This window comes from Acipenser ruthenus, chromosome 5 (genome assembly GCF_902713425.1).
Source record: "Acipenser ruthenus chromosome 5, fAciRut3.2 maternal haplotype, whole genome shotgun sequence".
Classification (NCBI taxonomy): Eukaryota; Metazoa; Chordata; class Actinopteri; order Acipenseriformes; family Acipenseridae; genus Acipenser; species Acipenser ruthenus.
Window position 1 is genome coordinate 29,800,353 of NC_081193.1, and position 19,001 is coordinate 29,819,353.

General features: G+C 36.7%; 1 protein-coding gene across 2 annotated transcripts in view; it reads left to right on the forward strand.

The window, feature by feature from the left end:
* The first annotated feature begins 747 nt into the window (after positions 1-747).
* The window catches only part of LOC117403386 (elongation of very long chain fatty acids protein 5-like), a 34,541-nt gene continuing 16,287 nt past the window's right edge, over positions 748-19,001 (forward strand). Inside the window, exons 1-4 of one of the 2 annotated variants that reach the window (XM_034005500.3) lie at positions 748-825; positions 1,304-1,371; positions 4,657-4,721; positions 8,705-8,892. In XM_034005500.3, the coding sequence (XP_033861391.1) occupies positions 4,664-4,721; positions 8,705-8,892 (246 nt within the window). In that variant the 5' untranslated portion in view covers positions 748-825; positions 1,304-1,371; positions 4,657-4,663. Of the gene's footprint in view, positions 826-856; positions 979-1,303; positions 1,372-4,656; positions 4,722-8,704; positions 8,893-19,001 lie in introns of those variants that run through there. The other variant, XM_034005499.3, reaches the window with a different exon arrangement.

Below are 19,001 nucleotides of genomic sequence, written 5' to 3' on the forward strand. Positions count from 1 at the left end.
GTGCTATAACCAACGGCACCAGAACCTTTCTAAAAATGGGTGGGCCAAGGTTCGGGGGGGGGGGGGGGGGGGGGGGGTGGATGAAGTTTTTCTATGGATAAATGAAACCAATTTAACAACTTCGTCAAATACTGAAGCAGGTTACATATTTATAGCCTACTGGTTATTTAACGTTTGCAGTTATTTAAAGTTCTACAGTTATTTACTGCTTCGGACACATGAAATGGTAACAAATGTTTCAACAGTTCTATAGTGTTACAAGACGACGAATGTAGCAACATTTGCTACCACACATAAACTCGTCTTCTCTGCGCTCATTCTTTCCCATATGGTTTGTTAAAAGCTTCAATGTTCCTCTGTAGGCGGCACAGCTACTGAAACGTTAGGAAAATTGTATATCAACACAGTTCCAGTGTTGTCTTCATTTGTGTATTTATTTGACTTATCTGTGTCTGTGTCTTGGAAGAACGATGAGATTCAAGGTATGTGTGTGTATATATATATATATATATATATATATATATATATATAATATGGCTCAGCCGTCTCTGGCGCCTATATGTATAACTTCCTTCCCGCACTGAAAACAAATGATACATTACTCGGAAATATAAAACCCCTCCCTTGCCCCCATGTTGCCCTGAAACGGATTTGACTATGTGCCTGTAACACAGCGCAAGGGCTCTGCCTCCGTCCAGTCAGAGATATATGCAAAGTTCTGATTGGCCGTTGCTGACGCCAGATGAATGGGGTGACATAGCGGAACAGTTCAAAATTCAGCTTGTTGAATCCTTACCATCCTTTTTCATTCTACAGCGTCCAGGGGTGAGGTCATTCATAGGCAATGTCAATCAGTGAAGCTCGCAAAATTTTAATTTACTGATATTTTTTTAAAGATAAAGAAATACAATAGATTACATTTGGCAATCATTTCAAAAATTATTTACAAAAAAGATATAAAGCCTAAAAGAAGCCAAGGTGAAAATGATAAATACAAACACGTTTCTGATTTGCAGCCGCAAATCAGGCTCTGTTATAGGAGGAATTATGGTTTTAAATACCTTCTCTCTGTATTTGGATAGGCTATGCAATCTTGCAAATAATGACGCCATGCAGTTTGATTTCATGTAATGCCTGTATCTCGTATTGCTCTAATGGTTGTACTACAGATGACGCAGTTGTCAGAATAAAAGAGAGAATCACATGTCATTATGCACATCTCCACTGAGTCTGGGCACTGTCAGGACTGACTCTAGCGTTCTCTGAGTCAGGAAGTCATGTGTTTCTTTTACTGTTTCCACAGGCAACGTTGAGCAGCTCTGTTCTTTTCTGTTGAAACTAAGAGTCCACGATTATACAAAGGGAACAGAGGTAAGATATTTTTATGGTGGAAATTAGTCTCATTTATGTTTTTAAATAATAGCTAAGCTTGCTTTGGTTGTAGCGTACTTTAAATACGTTTATGTTTTAGGAAAAATACTGTAACTACAGCCGGTAGTTACAGTATCTTGCACAGCGCTTGTAAGAAGAATTCCGTTTTTATTTTGTTATAGCCTACTGTAGGCCAGTTTGAGAAGTGGATTACTCTAAAAGAGTTAACCATACCAATAATACAATGGTATTTGTTTTTGTGCAGTGTAACCAGTAACTGACTGTCAATGGCTAGCCTATACATGTTGAAGAAGAATATAGCATTAGCCCAGGTTAAACGCAGTTGCAGTTACAGACCTTTCTGATGCAACGTATAGACAGATTTTTACACACATACAGTGTATGTACTAAGTATAAACACTTCAATTGCAAGCTTGTCAGATGGTATATACAGTAAATTCAATTCAAGCTGTTGCTGCCTGAAATCAGCTACTCTTTAAACATAGGTAGGACTTCCCAATTTAAAAAATAGTATCAGTACTGTATACACAAAAAGTAAGTGTTACTGTCTAACTTTAAATACATACATTTACACACCAGTTAAAAAGTGTAGTCTACATGTGCAATGCAACCATTTTCAAATAGTACACTATAATGTTTTATAAGTGGCTGTACTTTGTAATATATTAGCATCGCTGGTACAGATGTAGGTTTCTGCATTCATACAGTACCAAAGCAATTAAAATAATAAAGACTTGGTCACACAAATATTTTAAGTTTATAAAATATATAAATCCATGATTATCCCTTTCACTGTCACTGCTGGATTTCTCCCTGAATTATTTTTAAAAAAAAATTGGCAAATATCCATAGAGGTCAGAAAATAGTTATGTAGAGAAAGTATATGATTTATAATAGCTCACTGTGTTTACACTGATTTGCCTGCATCTTCCCATATAGGGGGGGAGAACTGTATTAAGGCATTTGAATCAAATGTTCTCCTACCATCACAGCACAAAAACAGTGCACACACATTTAGCTTATGTGTGGATCAAAGCTGTATCTTTAATCAAAGGTGTTTTGAAATGGCTGCAAAATGCAGAGGTAGAATGTAGCTCAGTTTAGATCCCTGCTATTTACTGTATGTGCAAAAAAATCAAATTTCTGTGAATAAACTTCTACTTTATTATGGTATTTTACTTGCTGCTTACGGACCACACCCATAACAACCTTGTTATCTAAGTGGTTGCTAGTTTCCACACTATTCACACATCAGCCATCTGCTTGTGTGTGATGTGTAGCTGAAATAGCAGACAAGCCTGATGTAAAGTGAATGGTTGTTCAGTGTGTACATCACAGAATACCACTGCGGTTAAGGGTGATGGAGCTATCTAACCAGCTAATGGATAGATGCCACCCCTGGCTGTGTTTGGGTAAGCTCAGAGGCAGTGGGTGGGGACAGACACCCTTTGGGTTCAGAATAAAAGCAGTTAGTTGTAGTGAGTAAAGGAACAAGAGAAAGTAAACACCTGGATTTGATTCTCAAATGTGTGACCTACTGAGGTCTTAAACTTGATAGATGTTAGGACTATACAGGAATGTTATTTTTAAAAAATAAATTAATACATACACAACATTATGGTTTTACTAAATCCAGTTAGTAATCCTTACCCTAGGGCTACTACTTCTCACACAGAGCTGTGTTAAAAAAAAACAAAAAAAAAACATGTTTCTTCAGATAAAGTTTACATTGTTCCAATCAGTTTTGTGAAACAATTTAAGTGTTATTTAAGTACGTTAACCAAAAAGCCCATGGGAACTATCTAATTAAAGGACAGAAGACAAACTGAACTGTGTCCTCCCTCAGAACATTTTTTCAAGCAAAGGATAAAATATTGGCAGTCCTGTGGAATAGCTGTGAAACAGGTTACATTTGTGCAACAAAAGAAATAGGCCTTTGTGTAGAAGCCTGTGAACAAACTTGACTTAATCCAGATGATAAGAGAAGAATAGCTACAGTATAATAGCTTATTATTTCAATTGTTTTATGTGCCTACTGCATACAAATGTACAAACAGTAGTCTATCTGTACAATGCCTGTGTTATACACCAGTATTTAAAATTGAAAAAACATTATGTATGCATTTTACTTGGCAAAAAGGAGTCTATATTACTTTATAAAATGTATTCAACCTCATATCACGGAAAACATTCAAATATATTTCTAATAAAAACTTTGTCTAATTTTATAACCAGGTTTCTTAATGTTGCTGCTATGAGGACTGGGTGTTTAAACTTGTCGTATAGGCTACTGTAATAAGCTGGTGCTTAACTAACCAAACAAAGGTTAAATAAATACTGCTGCCAAGGAAACTCATGAATTCAATACAATGATATTATTCCTAATAGTTCCTCACAGTATCTTGACAAGATTTATTTGCTCTAAACTTCCTGGGGCAGCTCAGAATAATTCGAACTTGAATGAGACAGAGTACAGTGCAGGTTGAGGCAATGAAAAAATGCAAGAGTAGTTGAAAAAAAGAGGATGATTGAATTTCTGCTTCTGCTTCTCTTACACCTTTCGCACATTTGCTCAGCAATCCTATTCATTCTACAGAGTGTGCACTAAGATATACACTTGTTTCCATCATATTCTAATATCACACCGTCAATTTACCAATAGTGCTGGCAAAAGGTGGTCGCTACATTCCACTTGCATTAGTTTTAGGAAATATAACTACAATCTGCCAAACAACCCTTAGAGCAACACAGAGCCAAACTTTTTGTTGTCAGTGCAACTTGACTCAAAGACACTGTGTTCTAGGTGTGGACACAATGTGATCTAGACCCTGTAGTCAGATGAATTTAAGTTTATGACTGACTTGAAGAAATTGTTACTGGTTAATCTGACTAGCTAACAAAAATACAACTTAAACCAGCACGTTATCAGAAGCTGGGAAGAGGCGTCGTCCTAGCAACCAATAGCAGCTCTCATTCCGGGTCTAATATGATCGCACCCTGACTACCACACAGCAGTTACTAGATTAATAACCATGTACACCCCTTGTCCACAGCCTACAGGAACATATTGTTTGTACCCAGTCATAACTGAGCTACAGGAAAATGACCCCTGACCTTGCTGTGAGTCAGTTGTCTCTATACTTTGTGTAAATAGACATGGATGCCCATCCCAACCAAAAATTAAAAAGGCACAATCTTGCTGTATGATAAAAACTGTAACATGAGTGTTTGCTGTAACTAATGTTTGTGTTTTTGTTTTTATAGGTTTAAAATGGAGACCTTAAATCAAGCAACCAATGCTTATATAGAATCTTGGATGGGTCCAAGAGGTGAGTTCAGAAACTGACTTATGACAGGTGGTAGTCGCACCTGTTCTTGTATTGTGTTAAGTGTTGCCAGGTGCTTACACAGGTATTTCATTACTGTAGTGGATTGATTGCAGTGGCGGCTGGTGGCCAAAACAAATGAGGCAGAAAAAAGGCAGAGGGCTTGGGGTCCCCTTAAGCCCAAAGAGCAGTATAATCTTATTATTGTATTCTGACTGACGACACTTTTCATATTATTTATTTATTTATTTATTTATTTATTTATTTATTTATTTATTTATTTGGCAGATGCCTTTATCCATGGTGACTTACAGGTGTTACAGGGAAGTACAGGGTTACAATGCAAGATTAATATTTAAATACAGTATCATTTACAGTAAGTGCAAATAATACTACTAAAATGCATTATGAAATAGGATGCAACAAGTTAGGATTACAACAAGTTATATCTATAATGACATATTAGTATTGAAATAGTACAAGGATAGTGCATCAGCTGAGGATCCAGTAACATGGTACATAGATCAAAGAAGTCCAGTGCATAGTAGGAAGGGTAGATCAAGAGGTCTACAAGTGCAGTCTAAACAGGTTTAAACCCAGTGTGGCTGTTAAATGCATTTTCTCCACTAGCCAACAGAGAAAATAAAACAGTAGCCCATCATAGTTTATTTTAATATACTTAACTAGTACACACTGCCAGCGCATGTTTACAAATACACTGTATACAACACTGATATAGCATTTCGACTTCAAGACCACATCACTAACATACTTTGCATAAAACATTTTCTAAACAAAGTTGTTAAGGCAGGAAAAAGGCAGACAAAAGTCAAGCACATCCTATCGACTTACCGTACAGGTGAAAAGAAAGTGATGGAGTTTACCTGCTCTGGGGGGAAAAAAATACTGCTGGGGAAGGGCTAAATACGACATGCAGGAAACACTAACAGAAAAAAACAACACCAACAACTAGATTTGTTCCCAGAATGAGGAAGTGGTGTCATAATATGAAACTTTGAAAATATATCTTACTTTACTGACGCTACTGGTGTCACAATGCAATGGGCATAGGGGCGCAGTGTCTTCTGGGAATAGTAGTTTATCTGGTGCACGCTGAAAAGTGTTTCCAATCAGCAGAAATGCAGGGAAAACTATAACTATAACTATAACATGGCAACATCCTGGCTTCGCATTTAACTTTGTCATCTTTTATATCTCACATAGCAGCAAGGGCAGGGGGTATGGTCATGGTCCTGTGTGTGAGTGTGTTTGCCTTTATTTTAAAGCAAGATCTTACAATATGTAACACGTTAAAATAGAAAAATGTGACATTTATTTGGATACAAAAATCAGATGTTCGTATTTGCTACAAATTACAAAAATACTTTGCACTTATTTACTGTCTCACCAGAAATTACGCGACAGATTCAAAAAATGGCAAATGAAAAAGAGCTCTGTGTGATGTGAGATTAATTAATATATATATATATATATATATAAAAAAAAACAATGAATCAACACAGCAGCTCAACTTTAACAAAAGTGTTAAAGTTAAATTTCAGTTTTCGTTTGTTTGTTCAGCTACAAAAAGGCACAAGTAAACCCGATGTTATTACTTTATGAAAATGTGTAGTTGGTCACTGCTTACTGTGAAGAAACAGCAATGGCAAGGAATGAATAAAAAGAAAAAAAATAATAAAATGTGTTGTCAACTTTATGTACTATTTATTTTGGTAATTAACAAAACATCGTTTAACTTGAACTGCTATTTGGCATCCTTTGTTTTGTAGTTAATTCACTGGGGTAAAGTAAGGCCTACACAACATATTATTCTGTAATCCTGGGATATTTTTCTATTTTAACATGTTACATATTGTAAAATAAAGGCACACACAAAGGACCACGACCACGCCCCCTGACCCTGCTGCTATGCTGTCTCTGCCTGCGTTCAGAGTAATATGATGGCTTTATTACTTTTTGAAAAATGAATGCATATTTAAATTGAGAGAATATCCGAATATATATCTATATATATCTATATCTATATCTATATATATATATATATATATATATATATATATATATATATATATATATATATAATATATATTTCACCCTGAGGAGATTGAGGCACTGCCTCTAAGCAGCCTCCACAGATTAATTGTCAGTTTAATTATCAAAATCATTTGTTTTAAATGTATGTAATTCACTTTAATTCAGAAAGGTAGCAGAATATGGTAACATTCACTGAAATCTACTCTGACAATTCAAAACTCCCAAACACATATCTACATAGTAGTACATGTTGAAGTTTTCAGTACATGCTTTAAATTCATGGCACAGTTTATCACAAAATGTCTTATCACCTTGTCATAAGTGTTAAAAATATAATTGGTGGTAAAAAATATAAAAAGTGTGTTGTCCAGCTAATTACAGTCAGAGGGAGTGGGGGAAATGGAACAAAAGTGGATGCCATTCTTTACTGGGCTGGCTTGCTGCTGTTAACAGAGTCCCATTGAGATCTTACATTAAGAATGTTTTTATCAGCTGCTGCTGCTGCTGCTTCACATGGAATTCAAGGCATCAGTTCAATAATGAAATTCCTTTCTCATCCAAATCCATCTTTGGTGCTAGGGTGTTACTGTTAAATATGGTAATACTAGAACTGCAGAGTCTTTCATCCTACTACAGAGTTCATCAATTAGCCTACACTAATGGAGACAATAATTAATAACCATGCAGCACAAACCTAATTTTCATGTTTGGCATATATTCTTGTTAGTACATCTAAGTTAAGTATTGCTGTTGTCAATATTTTTGGAATCCTGATACTTAATTGATTTTTTTTTTCTATTATGCAACGTAATAATTGTTTGTATAAGTTTTTCATCTATATTTTAAACACTTTCATCAAACAGTTGTTTTCATTATTTAAAATCCTATAGAATAACAGATGGGCTGTAGCAAATTACAAAGTTATAATTGCATCAGGGGTTTCTGGTCATAGCATAAATAGGCTGAGGTTTATAATGGATGCACTAGAACCCTGATATGCAATTATAACCAAAAGTAATTTCACTTCTGCACAATTTGTTATTTTTCATAATATATTTCACACATTTTATGTGGTATAAAAAAGTTGGGTCAATGAAGAAGGTGCTCTCCAATGTGATTTTCATGCAAGTCTTGAGTATGATTCTCTCCTACCGGTTTTACATTTTCACAAGGTCTCAAAAGAAGTTTGCTATATTACTAAGTAGCTGTCATGTTTGTTTGAAGATATTCAAGCTGAATAGACAGTCAAATGCAACAACTCCTTTCAGGGAGTCCAGCTCTTGTTCACAGTGATTGGGATTGAATACCAGTTTGCGATTGTAAATGAAAATATAAATATAAGTGTGTTCTGTTTTAACCCATTAAATGTATAGGTTTGTATGCAGTTATATGAATTCCCATGCCTGTATTATTGTATGGAAAATATAATAAGCCACATCTTTGTCATATACCAGAAATATGAAAAGAGTTACAGAATAATTATTTAATGTGCAGGCCTTTTAACAGTGGCCTGTATCATTGTGGTTAGTTAGTACTTTGCAATACCAGATATGTTAATCGAGACATTTTTATTTTTCCATTCTGTTTTAATAAAAACTCTAGGAGTGTCAGTAACACATGTTATGCACATGATTGACTTGTTGCTTAGCTGCAATATCTCCAGTTCATGGTTGAACATGGATACAAGATCATTATGATTTCTCAAGAGATGGAAATGTGAACCGTGTTAATATTAAATGCATTTCAGATTTTACAATAAGACTTTTTTTTTCTTTTTAAAAAAAATTGCTTGCTTATGTACCTTTTGCTTGCCCTTTTCTATTATATAACATGTCATATACCATTTTCTAACACAATGTAGTCTGAGCTGTTTTTGTGAAATGTTCTCCTCTATATAATATACATTGATTGCATTTGTTTCTGTCTTTCAGATACCAGGGTTCGAGGGTGGCTTCTTCTTGCCAACTTTTTACCTACCTTTGTGCTTACACTTCTGTACCTCTCCATTGTCTGGATAGGACCAAAATACATGAAAAATAAGGAGCCATTTTCTTGCAGGCGTGTGCTTGTGGTCTATAACATCGGATTAACACTGCTGTCCTTTTACATGTTCTATGAGGTAGGTTTTTAATTGGAAAACAATATCATTTATTTATAATAGTTTTGCTTACATTAAGTGAATAATACTAACTGTGTGACAATCGGATGGACTCATCGGAGCCTGCAAACCTTTGGAGACCAAAACTTTGACTCAGGGCTATCTCTTCTAGCTTGAGCTTTAAAACCTTGCTCTCATTTGACAACTCCTCGTTTTTAGAAATTGACAAATCAATGGCTGATGGCTCGGGCTTCGAACAATAACCTTGACACTGCACTGGAGAAGTACAGTCCATTTCTTCTTCTGGATCCTGTACTGGCTTTTCTCTTCGGTCCCACACACCAAGCCTGTGGGCCTGCAAGGAGTACTGATTCCAGTCAAGCCTGGTGCAGTCTCTGACAGCCTCCTGGTGTTGTTTCAATTAGGTCTTTCTTAAAATGCCCACTGCAAACTTTGATGTGTTTAGTGGCTGTGAATTTCTCTCTTCGAATATTTGTCTCGTCTCTCCATGCACAGGAAATGCATGAAAACTTACTGATGAATTGTACCGTGCTGAAGCAGAGAATAGTGATCACCATTTCCTTCTCATCGCTGATAATTAAAGGTTTTCACAGTTGTGCCTCTTTCTCTAAGAAGGTATAAGTGATAAATTATGTAAATCATTCAATACAACAACAGACAAAATTTAGACAACAGGATTTTGAATGCGCCGCTCACTCACCGGAAGCTGAGATACTGATATAGCTGAAATGTGACATCATTAGCTGCAAGTAAACTATTTCAAGACCAAATACAGTGTTTCCTGTGTCACTTCATAACAGGCCTGTAACTTCAACAGAGCCTTTCTTTTTATGGAAATACTGTGCAGCTACAAAGCTCTATGGCATAGAATTACACACTGACTAACTTTCTCAGGTATTTCATACTATTGTGTACACTCTTGGGACAAGTAATCAAGAACCATGGAAAGATCTAATAGTTTACTAGAGAAGCACTGCAGCAGTGTTAAGGCAGTTGAAACTCAGTTAGGCAATTGAAGCCAACAGGAAGTCTTATATAAGTGGCTTACACAGTAAGCACAGAACTGAAAATGTGTCAGAGTATCAAATGCAGCATTTATGGTGTCTACTCTTGGATTAAAATTGAATTACTGTGCCACTGTTGTTGTAGTAGATTTAAAAAAAACAGCTGTGATACATAATGATTAATTATACAGTGTTAGCGTTTAATAATTGCTCACTGGTATAATCTTTTTTTGTGAGGATCTGTTTATAAGGAAAGCTGTGTTACATAATTAAAATTAAATGGTGTGGCTATTTGGAGCAAGAGCCTGTTTATTCCTGGCCCTACATCTAAAACTAGACCACTAATATTGTGTTTTCTGATAACACAAGATACAGAAAGACTAACGTACCGAAGGAATTATTTTAAATGTAAAATTGTTAATGTAATTTTGTGTTGGTCCCATTTTTATTAATTAAATAAAGCTTGCAGTTCGTGAAACTTTTTTTTTTAATCAACAATTCAGTATATTGCTTATAAACACTTCAAAAATATAATGTAGCTTTAAAGTGTAATGGATGTTTGTAAATCTAAATACTATAAAACATTTTTTTTAGCTCTAAATAACTTATTGCTGAGTAATAATGCACTGACATCCTACATTATTAAATGTATGCCCTGCTGTGATAATGATGGCTGTAGGGGTGATGTCAGACCTGGAAGAACACACAGTACTGTGAGCGAAATGATAAATGCGCTGCTTGTGCGTTTATTAAGTGAACAAAACATGAAACACTTGCACAAAACAAACGGCATGTGGGCCAAACAAACAGTGGACGAAACAAACGAACAGATACAGAACAAGTACTGTGCTGTTTCCACTCCCAACACGAGTAGCAATTGTTATGATTTTATCATTTATTTCTCTCCTCTCTGGCCTGTTCTCCACTGCGAACACACCAACCCCGTGTGCGTGAAACATTTGTTCTTTTATACAGCTGTGCCGAGACTTGATTGCTTAGCAATTATTCACTTGACTAATTGTGCAATTCCTGTGCCCCCCATACAAATACCCATTTTAATCTGCACGCGATTGTGCAATCCCTGCACCTAAATACAATTATACATTTTACCGCACCTGTGCTACATAACCCACACTCTGTGCACCACTACAATAATACATATAACAGACAACATAAAACACAAAACACAAAATACACACAGGCGGGGCACCCTGCCACACCTGCTTTTAAAAAACACTTTAAAAATAACATAATACAAGCTTCAAAAGTTTTTGAATTGAACTGAATGTGTATGACCTACATTTTATAATTCTAAGATGATAGAGGAGGGTACAGCTTTATTTGACTAAATGTTTTACCTGGCTGTGTTCCGAGTTCAGTTTATCCTGCTGTACCATGATACCTTTGAACTCTGATAATAGCAAGTGTGGCACACAAGCTGAATTCTTTTTGGCAATGGCTTGTCAGATATGGGACAGAAAAGACTGAAATACCTGCTCGTTGTTGTACACTCATGTAACTTGTTCTGTGCTCTTGACATATAAAGAATGTGACTTCTTGTTAAAGGACCGTTTCAGTCACAAATGCGGGGTTTCCATGGGAAAATAAAAATAAGTTTTTTTCTCACGCTATTTTGGCAGTACTTTCGGGTAGTTTGGGTTTCCATGTAGTTCTATTAGGGAGAGATATTCTCCTTCCAAATGCAAATTACATAATTAATACGGGAGGGTATATTTAAATGTTCCAATGTGGTCTTGCCCGACTACTGCAAAAACCCAGAAATTGCGTTATACAAAAAAATAAAAATAATAATACCAACATTCCATAACAAAGCGCTGTGTACTATCCATGTATTATTTGCTCAACATTTTTTGACTGCATATATATTTATTATACACCTTTTATAAACATACATACAGTAGATGCTGGTTATTAGCAACCCTGATAAAGACAACTTTCGGTTAACAACATTTTCCCAGGAACCAATCCCGTCCCATAGACTTTAATATTAATGGAATTCTGATATTAGCAACTGCACGCCGCTTATTGACAACTTTATTACTAGTTGCCAGTGCTACAGAGCGCACTTGCATGATTTATGTGCATACTTCATGCAGCTTTTATAACATACTGACTTCGCAACTGAGTATTTCTGGCGGACTGAGGCAGAATCGTGGCTTTGAAACTGGCTACGAAGCGGCACGCAAAATTGAGATAAATTTACAGAGGGAGGTGGTACATTGTAAAAAGCAGACAACATTGGACAATTTCTTATTTTAAAATTGTGTTCTTTAAGTACAACACATATTTTTTATGTTTGCTTTACTCATTGTAAGGACAATTGTAGTACGTCGCTGGCTGTGTAGCACTATTTAGGCCTACTCCTTTTTTTTTGTTCTTCACATGCATGAAGTAAACAGTTCTATGTTTGGGTATTTCCTGTTTCTCATGTTAATTTAACACTGTAACATTTAAAACACATGTATTTAAGTGCCATATTTGTACAATTACAGTATATATCTTTCCATATAGATACACTTGAAAATGGGGGCTTTTTGCTTCTTGGCAACGTTCGGTTAATGACAACGTTTTGCTGGGAACCGAGAAGTTGTTAACAAACGGCATCTACTGTATATGCATTTTTTATTTGTAGTATTTATAACCTTCTTTATACAACAACTAAACTTTAAAACACTATCATTTTGAGTCAAATGGCAATAATTTGAAACAGTAAATAAATGATGTCACATAAAAATAAAAAACGTCTCTGAACCCCTCATACTGTATGCTTATTTTTTCCTAAAATTGGTCAAAGAAGCTTGCCAGGGCGACTTCCAGCAGATTTAATGTTAATAAAGTACATCCTTTTAGTTATATTAGAAAGTTCCGCGAGGTTACGTCACAAACGGGATTTTCACTGCTGAAGTCTCTTAAGCACATGGTACGGCTTTCGGACCGTTTCCATGCAAGAAGTTTTTAGTCAATTATATGGCTATTTAGCATGAGAAGGTGATTTACCCACCCTTTAAAGTCATGCACTGTTTTAGACACGCACTTCCCATAGCTATGTGCATGCTACATACCACTATCGTGTAAGTCATGACAGTGGCGAGAGAATTTGGACTTTCTAAACTGCGTGGCAACCCCGCCAATTTTGAGCACAGCAAAATTGACTCCATTTGATAGGGGCCGATAGTAGGTGTTTGATTGTCAGATACTGATGTTTCACAAGAAATGTAGACTCTGGAGACTTCACCTCAGATTTCAACCCATGACTTAAGGCAGTTATCAGTGAAGAATAGAACCATAATTACTTCATGCTGTTTTGTTTGTGCAAAATAAATTGAGGACAAAGTCCAAAGTCACCTTTATGGTATTTGAGAATTAATCTTGTTGCAGATGTTCCTGGCAGATTGTTTCCATTTTTGCACCAGAAGGTTATTTTATTTGAATCCCAAGGTTTTCTTCATGCTTCCAGCGAATGATTTATTCAGTACCCTGTGTAAGGCAGAATATCTTACTGCCACCCCTTTCAACTGCCATTGTTTTGGGGAATTGTTTATGCAGTTGTCATGGGGAAATGGACTGCTCTACTTTTTAAGTATAAAGGCAGGAACTAGGTAGAAAGGGACATTTCAGAAGTGTGCATTGTATTTTTGTATACCCTTGGAACTGTACAACATTCTGTCTCGGTGACATATTATTTCTATTCAGGACTTATCTTCCAGACCTGATTTTGTTAATACAAAATGACTGCAGTAAAACAGATCATACAAGGAAGTCCTATGTTTCTCATAAAAAAGGAGCAATGATCTTTATGGATTTACAGCAGCAGTTCATATTTAGCTTGCAAAGTGCTCCATGGTTTAAAGGTTAATTTGATTATGTTTTGTTTAAACACAGGCCTTGTCTTTTTACATTACATAATCATGGGATCAGTTCCAACATTTCAAGTGAAATACTGTGATTCGTTAAACAGAAATGTTGGTTCAGCAATTGCCCAAGAATGAACACTTGGCTGGATTTGATGCCAGTAGTCTGATTCAGATTAAAGTACAAATGAGTAACCAAGCAAGTTCATTTAAGAAAGTGATATACAGTAACAAGGACAGGTCACAGACTTCCAACAACAACAACACAAACATTACATTAAAGTGTAATAACCAACTTCATCTTAGCACAGTATCATTGGTATTGCAACTTTCTTGCAGATATCTTGTTGTTTTTCTGTCGATTTTTTTGTTTGCCAAACTTTCATTTTGAACTGTGTGAAACCCATTATTTTGTCACAACACTGTAGACCCACTCCTGGCACAGCAGGTATTGGGATTCCACCTGGCACACCACCTATGTGCAGCAAAAGGAGTTTCCTATTTCTTGAGGTCAATCCACAGGGTTGTGGCTGGATAAACAGGGTTCTCCTTATTCAAGGTGAAAATGAAGTCTGGAAAACTAAACCATCTGTAGATTAATGACTTCAAAGGAAGTTATTATGCACAGAAGTGGTAAGAAATGTATTCATTTAGTTGTGTGGAACAATATACTTATTAAACAGTGACTATACTGCAATCTGCTAAAATGAGGGTGTTATGTTGTACCGATAAGACATTGTTTATTTGATTTAGTAAGGTCAGAAATGAATGGTATATAGTTTCGTTATCCTCCAATTTCCTATGACATGTAAATCAAGGAGCATTTTCAACACAGCTTAAAGAGTAAGTAGTGAGGTTCCAAAAAAATATAGCGTTATACATCCCCACGTGTGGCTACCTGTTTAAATAACGTACCTGTAGTTTTTATTTTCATTGTTAACATCCTGACAAGTTTTTACACCTATAACTTTAAAATCTGTTTCAAAGCTCTTTTCAAAATGGCCGCTCTAGTGCACTGGGGTTTGAGATCCGTCCTCTAAATAACAGCAGGAACAGCTATTTAAATAAATAAAATAAAACATAGCAAGTGCTCTGGCTTTTCTGTTACACACCAAATCATGGATTGTTATTGCTGTATTACCTGTTTGATGTTAACAATGAAAAAAAAAAAAAAGTATGTTATTTATATAGTTGTAGCAACACGTGGGGATGTGTAACGCTATATTTTTCTCTTTAAAAGGAGGGAGTGAAAAATGAAGCCCTTGATACTTCATATGTAGGTGCTAAAATGTGTCAGTTGCTTCAGAAACCCTAATAGACCCTAATAGGCTGTGTTTATATTTTAAATGAAGGCACTCAAACAGTATGCAGTATAGTATTTCATTTCATATGGATATTTCCCTAATATAGTCACAAATTACAACATTACTTAATTGCCTGAAGCAGTGGCACCAACAGCAATAGGCTAGAATATATTTAAATACTTCAAACCAGACCAAACCAATCACTTGGCTCTTTATTAGAAATAAAAAGAAAAGAAAATGAACGGAAAAATACAGCTATGGCCAAACGTTTTGCATTACCCTATAGCAGGGGTGTCAAACAAACGGTCCACGGAATATCACGGAATAGCCTCCCTGCGTCCGCCACCCGTCCGCTCCAGCTCATCCAGAACTCTGCTGCCCGCCTGGTGTTCTCTCTGCCTCGCTTCGCCCACGCTACTCCACTACTCCGCTCGCTCCACTGGCTCCCGATCACCGCTCGCATCCAGTTCAAGACTCTTGTACTAGCCTACAGATGCCTTGACCAGACTGCACCCAGCTACCTCCAGACCCTCATCTCTCCCCACACCCCCACTCGACCTCTCCGCTCCGCCTGCACTAGAAGACTGGCTCTACCTCCGCTACGCTCCCCTGCCTCCAGATCCCGCTCCTTCTCCACCCTTGCTCCGCAGTGGTGGAATGACCTTCCTACAGATGTCAGGACTGCCCAGTCCCTGACCACATTCCGGCGCCTCCTCAAGACTCACCTCTTCAAAGAGCACCTGTAGAACTCCTCTGTTTGTATCCTGGGACACTATCACCCTTCATGTAAATGTGCTTTATTTTGCTCTTATCTGCCCCCTATTTTACTGCATTTAATCCTGTACTTCAGAATACTGTAATCTGCCAAGTGTTTAACCTGTAGTACTTTGTATTTAATCACATCCTGATGTAACTATCACTATTTAATCATATCCTGATGTAACTATCACTATTATCTGCTGTATTATTGAATTGTGGTTTGTCACACTTTGCTTGAACAAAAGTTATTGTATTTCTTGCTCTTATTGTATTACTTGTATTGTAACACTTGAAATGTATTTGCTTACGATTGTAAGTCGCCCTGGATAAGGGCGTCTGCTAATAAATAAATAATAATAATAATAATAATAATAATAATAATAATATCATTTTTTTTTTCTCCAACTAATGTTTTTTTTTACATGTATTCAAAGACAAAAAATCGGTGTGAGATGTATATATATATATTTAAGAAGCGAGTCAATCGGGTCCATTTCTGTCTGCAGTATGATACAGGTCATACTTGCAAAACAAATGACTCATATAATAATCAATGTTTTAATTTTCTTTCATGATGCAATCCTAGTTTTTGTTAAGTGGAATGCAAAAAAAGAGAAATAAAACAGTGAGTAAATCTTGCTTATTTTTTCATTATACAATGTCCCCTTTTTCACATTTTCAGTGTGCGGTGGACTGGCGTCAGTATTGTGCAGTGGCCTGCTATAGAGAGCTGAGATCTGCTGAAGCAGTGATCTGTAACAGTGTGTGTTGTCTTGAAGTGTTAAGGTCGGTCAAGAATCCTGTGGGTGAAGATGAAGCATTTCTGCTAAGGCTGGGGCGATTATGGGTGTGGAGCTAACAGTAAGTTTGATTGTCATTTGGGGAGAGATGGACAGATGGATTTGGAGTGGGAGTAGCCACAGAAGCTACAGACATGGAGATTTCTGCAAGTACTGCAGTAACAGACTGCTGAATTAAAGTTGTTGCAAATCTGCTTGACACCGGAGAACTTGAAGTGTCGGGTGGGGCTGAAGCGTGGATAGGGTTTGGATCTGATAATCTTGCAGTAAAGCATGGAGGGGTGGAGCGTTGGCCTACTTTAAAAGAACTGGAAGCTGCTTTTGGACAGAGGGAGGTAGAGTGCACTGTGGATGCGCAAGCACTGCAGGTGTTGGCTCGCAGACCACTGAAAATGCAGTTAAAAAGATCCAGATCCAGAAAGGACCAGTCGACAATGTGGTTATCGGCTGATAGAATGGAGGCACCTTGTGGTACTCGCAGAACATGGTACCCCTGTATCTAACAGAGAGCTCCACAATATAGAAAAGATACTGATCCAGCCAAAGGCAGCGGTGAGGAAAGACTGAGGAGAGAACATCACGATAGATGGAAAAAGCAAGGACAAACTCTCCCAGAGTTAGATTTTTTAAGAAGGCGTGGATCGCAAGATTTTAGGGTAACTGACAAATCCCCACAGTCCACAACATGGTGATCCAGAAACTTAGACATGGCAAGCAGAATAGAAACTAAATTAAAGTCTTTACCTTCTATGCTTCCGAATATTTGGAGAGAGAGTAGCATCTGATAGTGGAGGCTGAATGAGAGATTGTATTTGGGGATCGCGATGGTGGGAACCGAGGTTGAGGCAATGGAAGTGGAAGCCAAGGTTGAAAAGAGCGACCCGATCGCTGCCGACAGGAATATTAATTCCTTTATCGAATAAAGCTTTCAGGAGTTTGGCAATGGGCCAGTCTTTATAATGAAGCTGTAATGGAGGTTGAGTAGTGGACCGCCGTTTCAAACAGCGTGGTTGCTGAGCTGGAGACTGAATGTTTGTTTGTAGAGACGACAGGCAGTGGAGCCGCTGCAGGATGAGACGTATCTCGAGAGCTGGTAGGAAAAATAATTTCTTGCTCAGAGTCGTCCGAGTTGGTATTTTGTCAGTGTTTAAAATAGATAGCTATAAATGAAGAAGAAATACTATATAAATTGATACAAGCATACAGTTTCTGCATAAAGTGTTTTTATTATCAGTTTGTACTTTGATACATTTATTCATTTATTTGGTTTTAAAAAGAACATTTTACAAATAGTTCAAAAAGGATTTACTACCTCATTCCAATGTATTTTGATATCGCTACCAAACTACTGCAGTTCTAAAAGTAAGCTTGTAAAAAGGGAGGATTCCTTTAAATAAACAGCTTCAAGTGATACAAGCCAAGAAACTTGATTCTGTAAAACAATACCCATAGGATCAAATGCGTTCACATAGCGGATGTTTTGTCTCATTCTCACAAGTTAGCAGTACTTTAGTCATTGCATTCCTTTTAGAACATAAGGACATGAAAACGTTTACAAACGAGAGGAGGCCATTCGGCCCATCTGGTTCGTTTGGTTGTTAGCAGCTTATTTATCCCAGAATCTCATCAAGCAGCTTCTTGAAGGATCCCAGGGTGTCAGCTTCAACAACATTACTGGAGAGTTGGTTCCAGACTCTCACAATTCTCTGTGTAAAAAAGTGCCTCCTATTTTCTGTTCTGAATGCCCCATTATCTAATCTCCATTTGTGAGACCTGGTCCTTGTTTCTTTTTCCAGGTCGAAAAAGTCCCTTGGGTCGACATTGTCAATACCTTATAGAATTTTGAATGCTTGAATCAGATTGCTGCGTAGTCTTCTTTATTCAAGACTGAATAGATTAAATTATTTTAGCCTGTCTGCATATGACATGCCTTTTAAACCTTGAATAATTCTGTTTGCTCTGCTTTGCACTCTTTCTAGAGCAGCAATATCCTAGGTAGGTGACATTGCGTAGGCTACATTTCTACTGTACAGTATAGGTAGAAGTTATAATACGCAATGTTTGACAGCAAGTGGCTATAAAAGTTAATGTCATATTACATAATTTTTTCTACAGAAGAGTTTTTACTAGTACAAATGCAAAATGTTATTTTTGTGTGACTATGTTGTAAAACAAATGTATAAATTGCTCTCAAGCACACAATATAATACTACGCTATTCTTTGTATTCATTTTCTGAAGTAAATGCAACAAGTAAACAATACATGTTCATTCTTGTCATAAATACAAGTAAACGATATCTGCTCATTTTTTAACATTTATAATTATAAAACAGTTTAAATATAGGCCCTGTGTTGTTCTATTAGTTTAC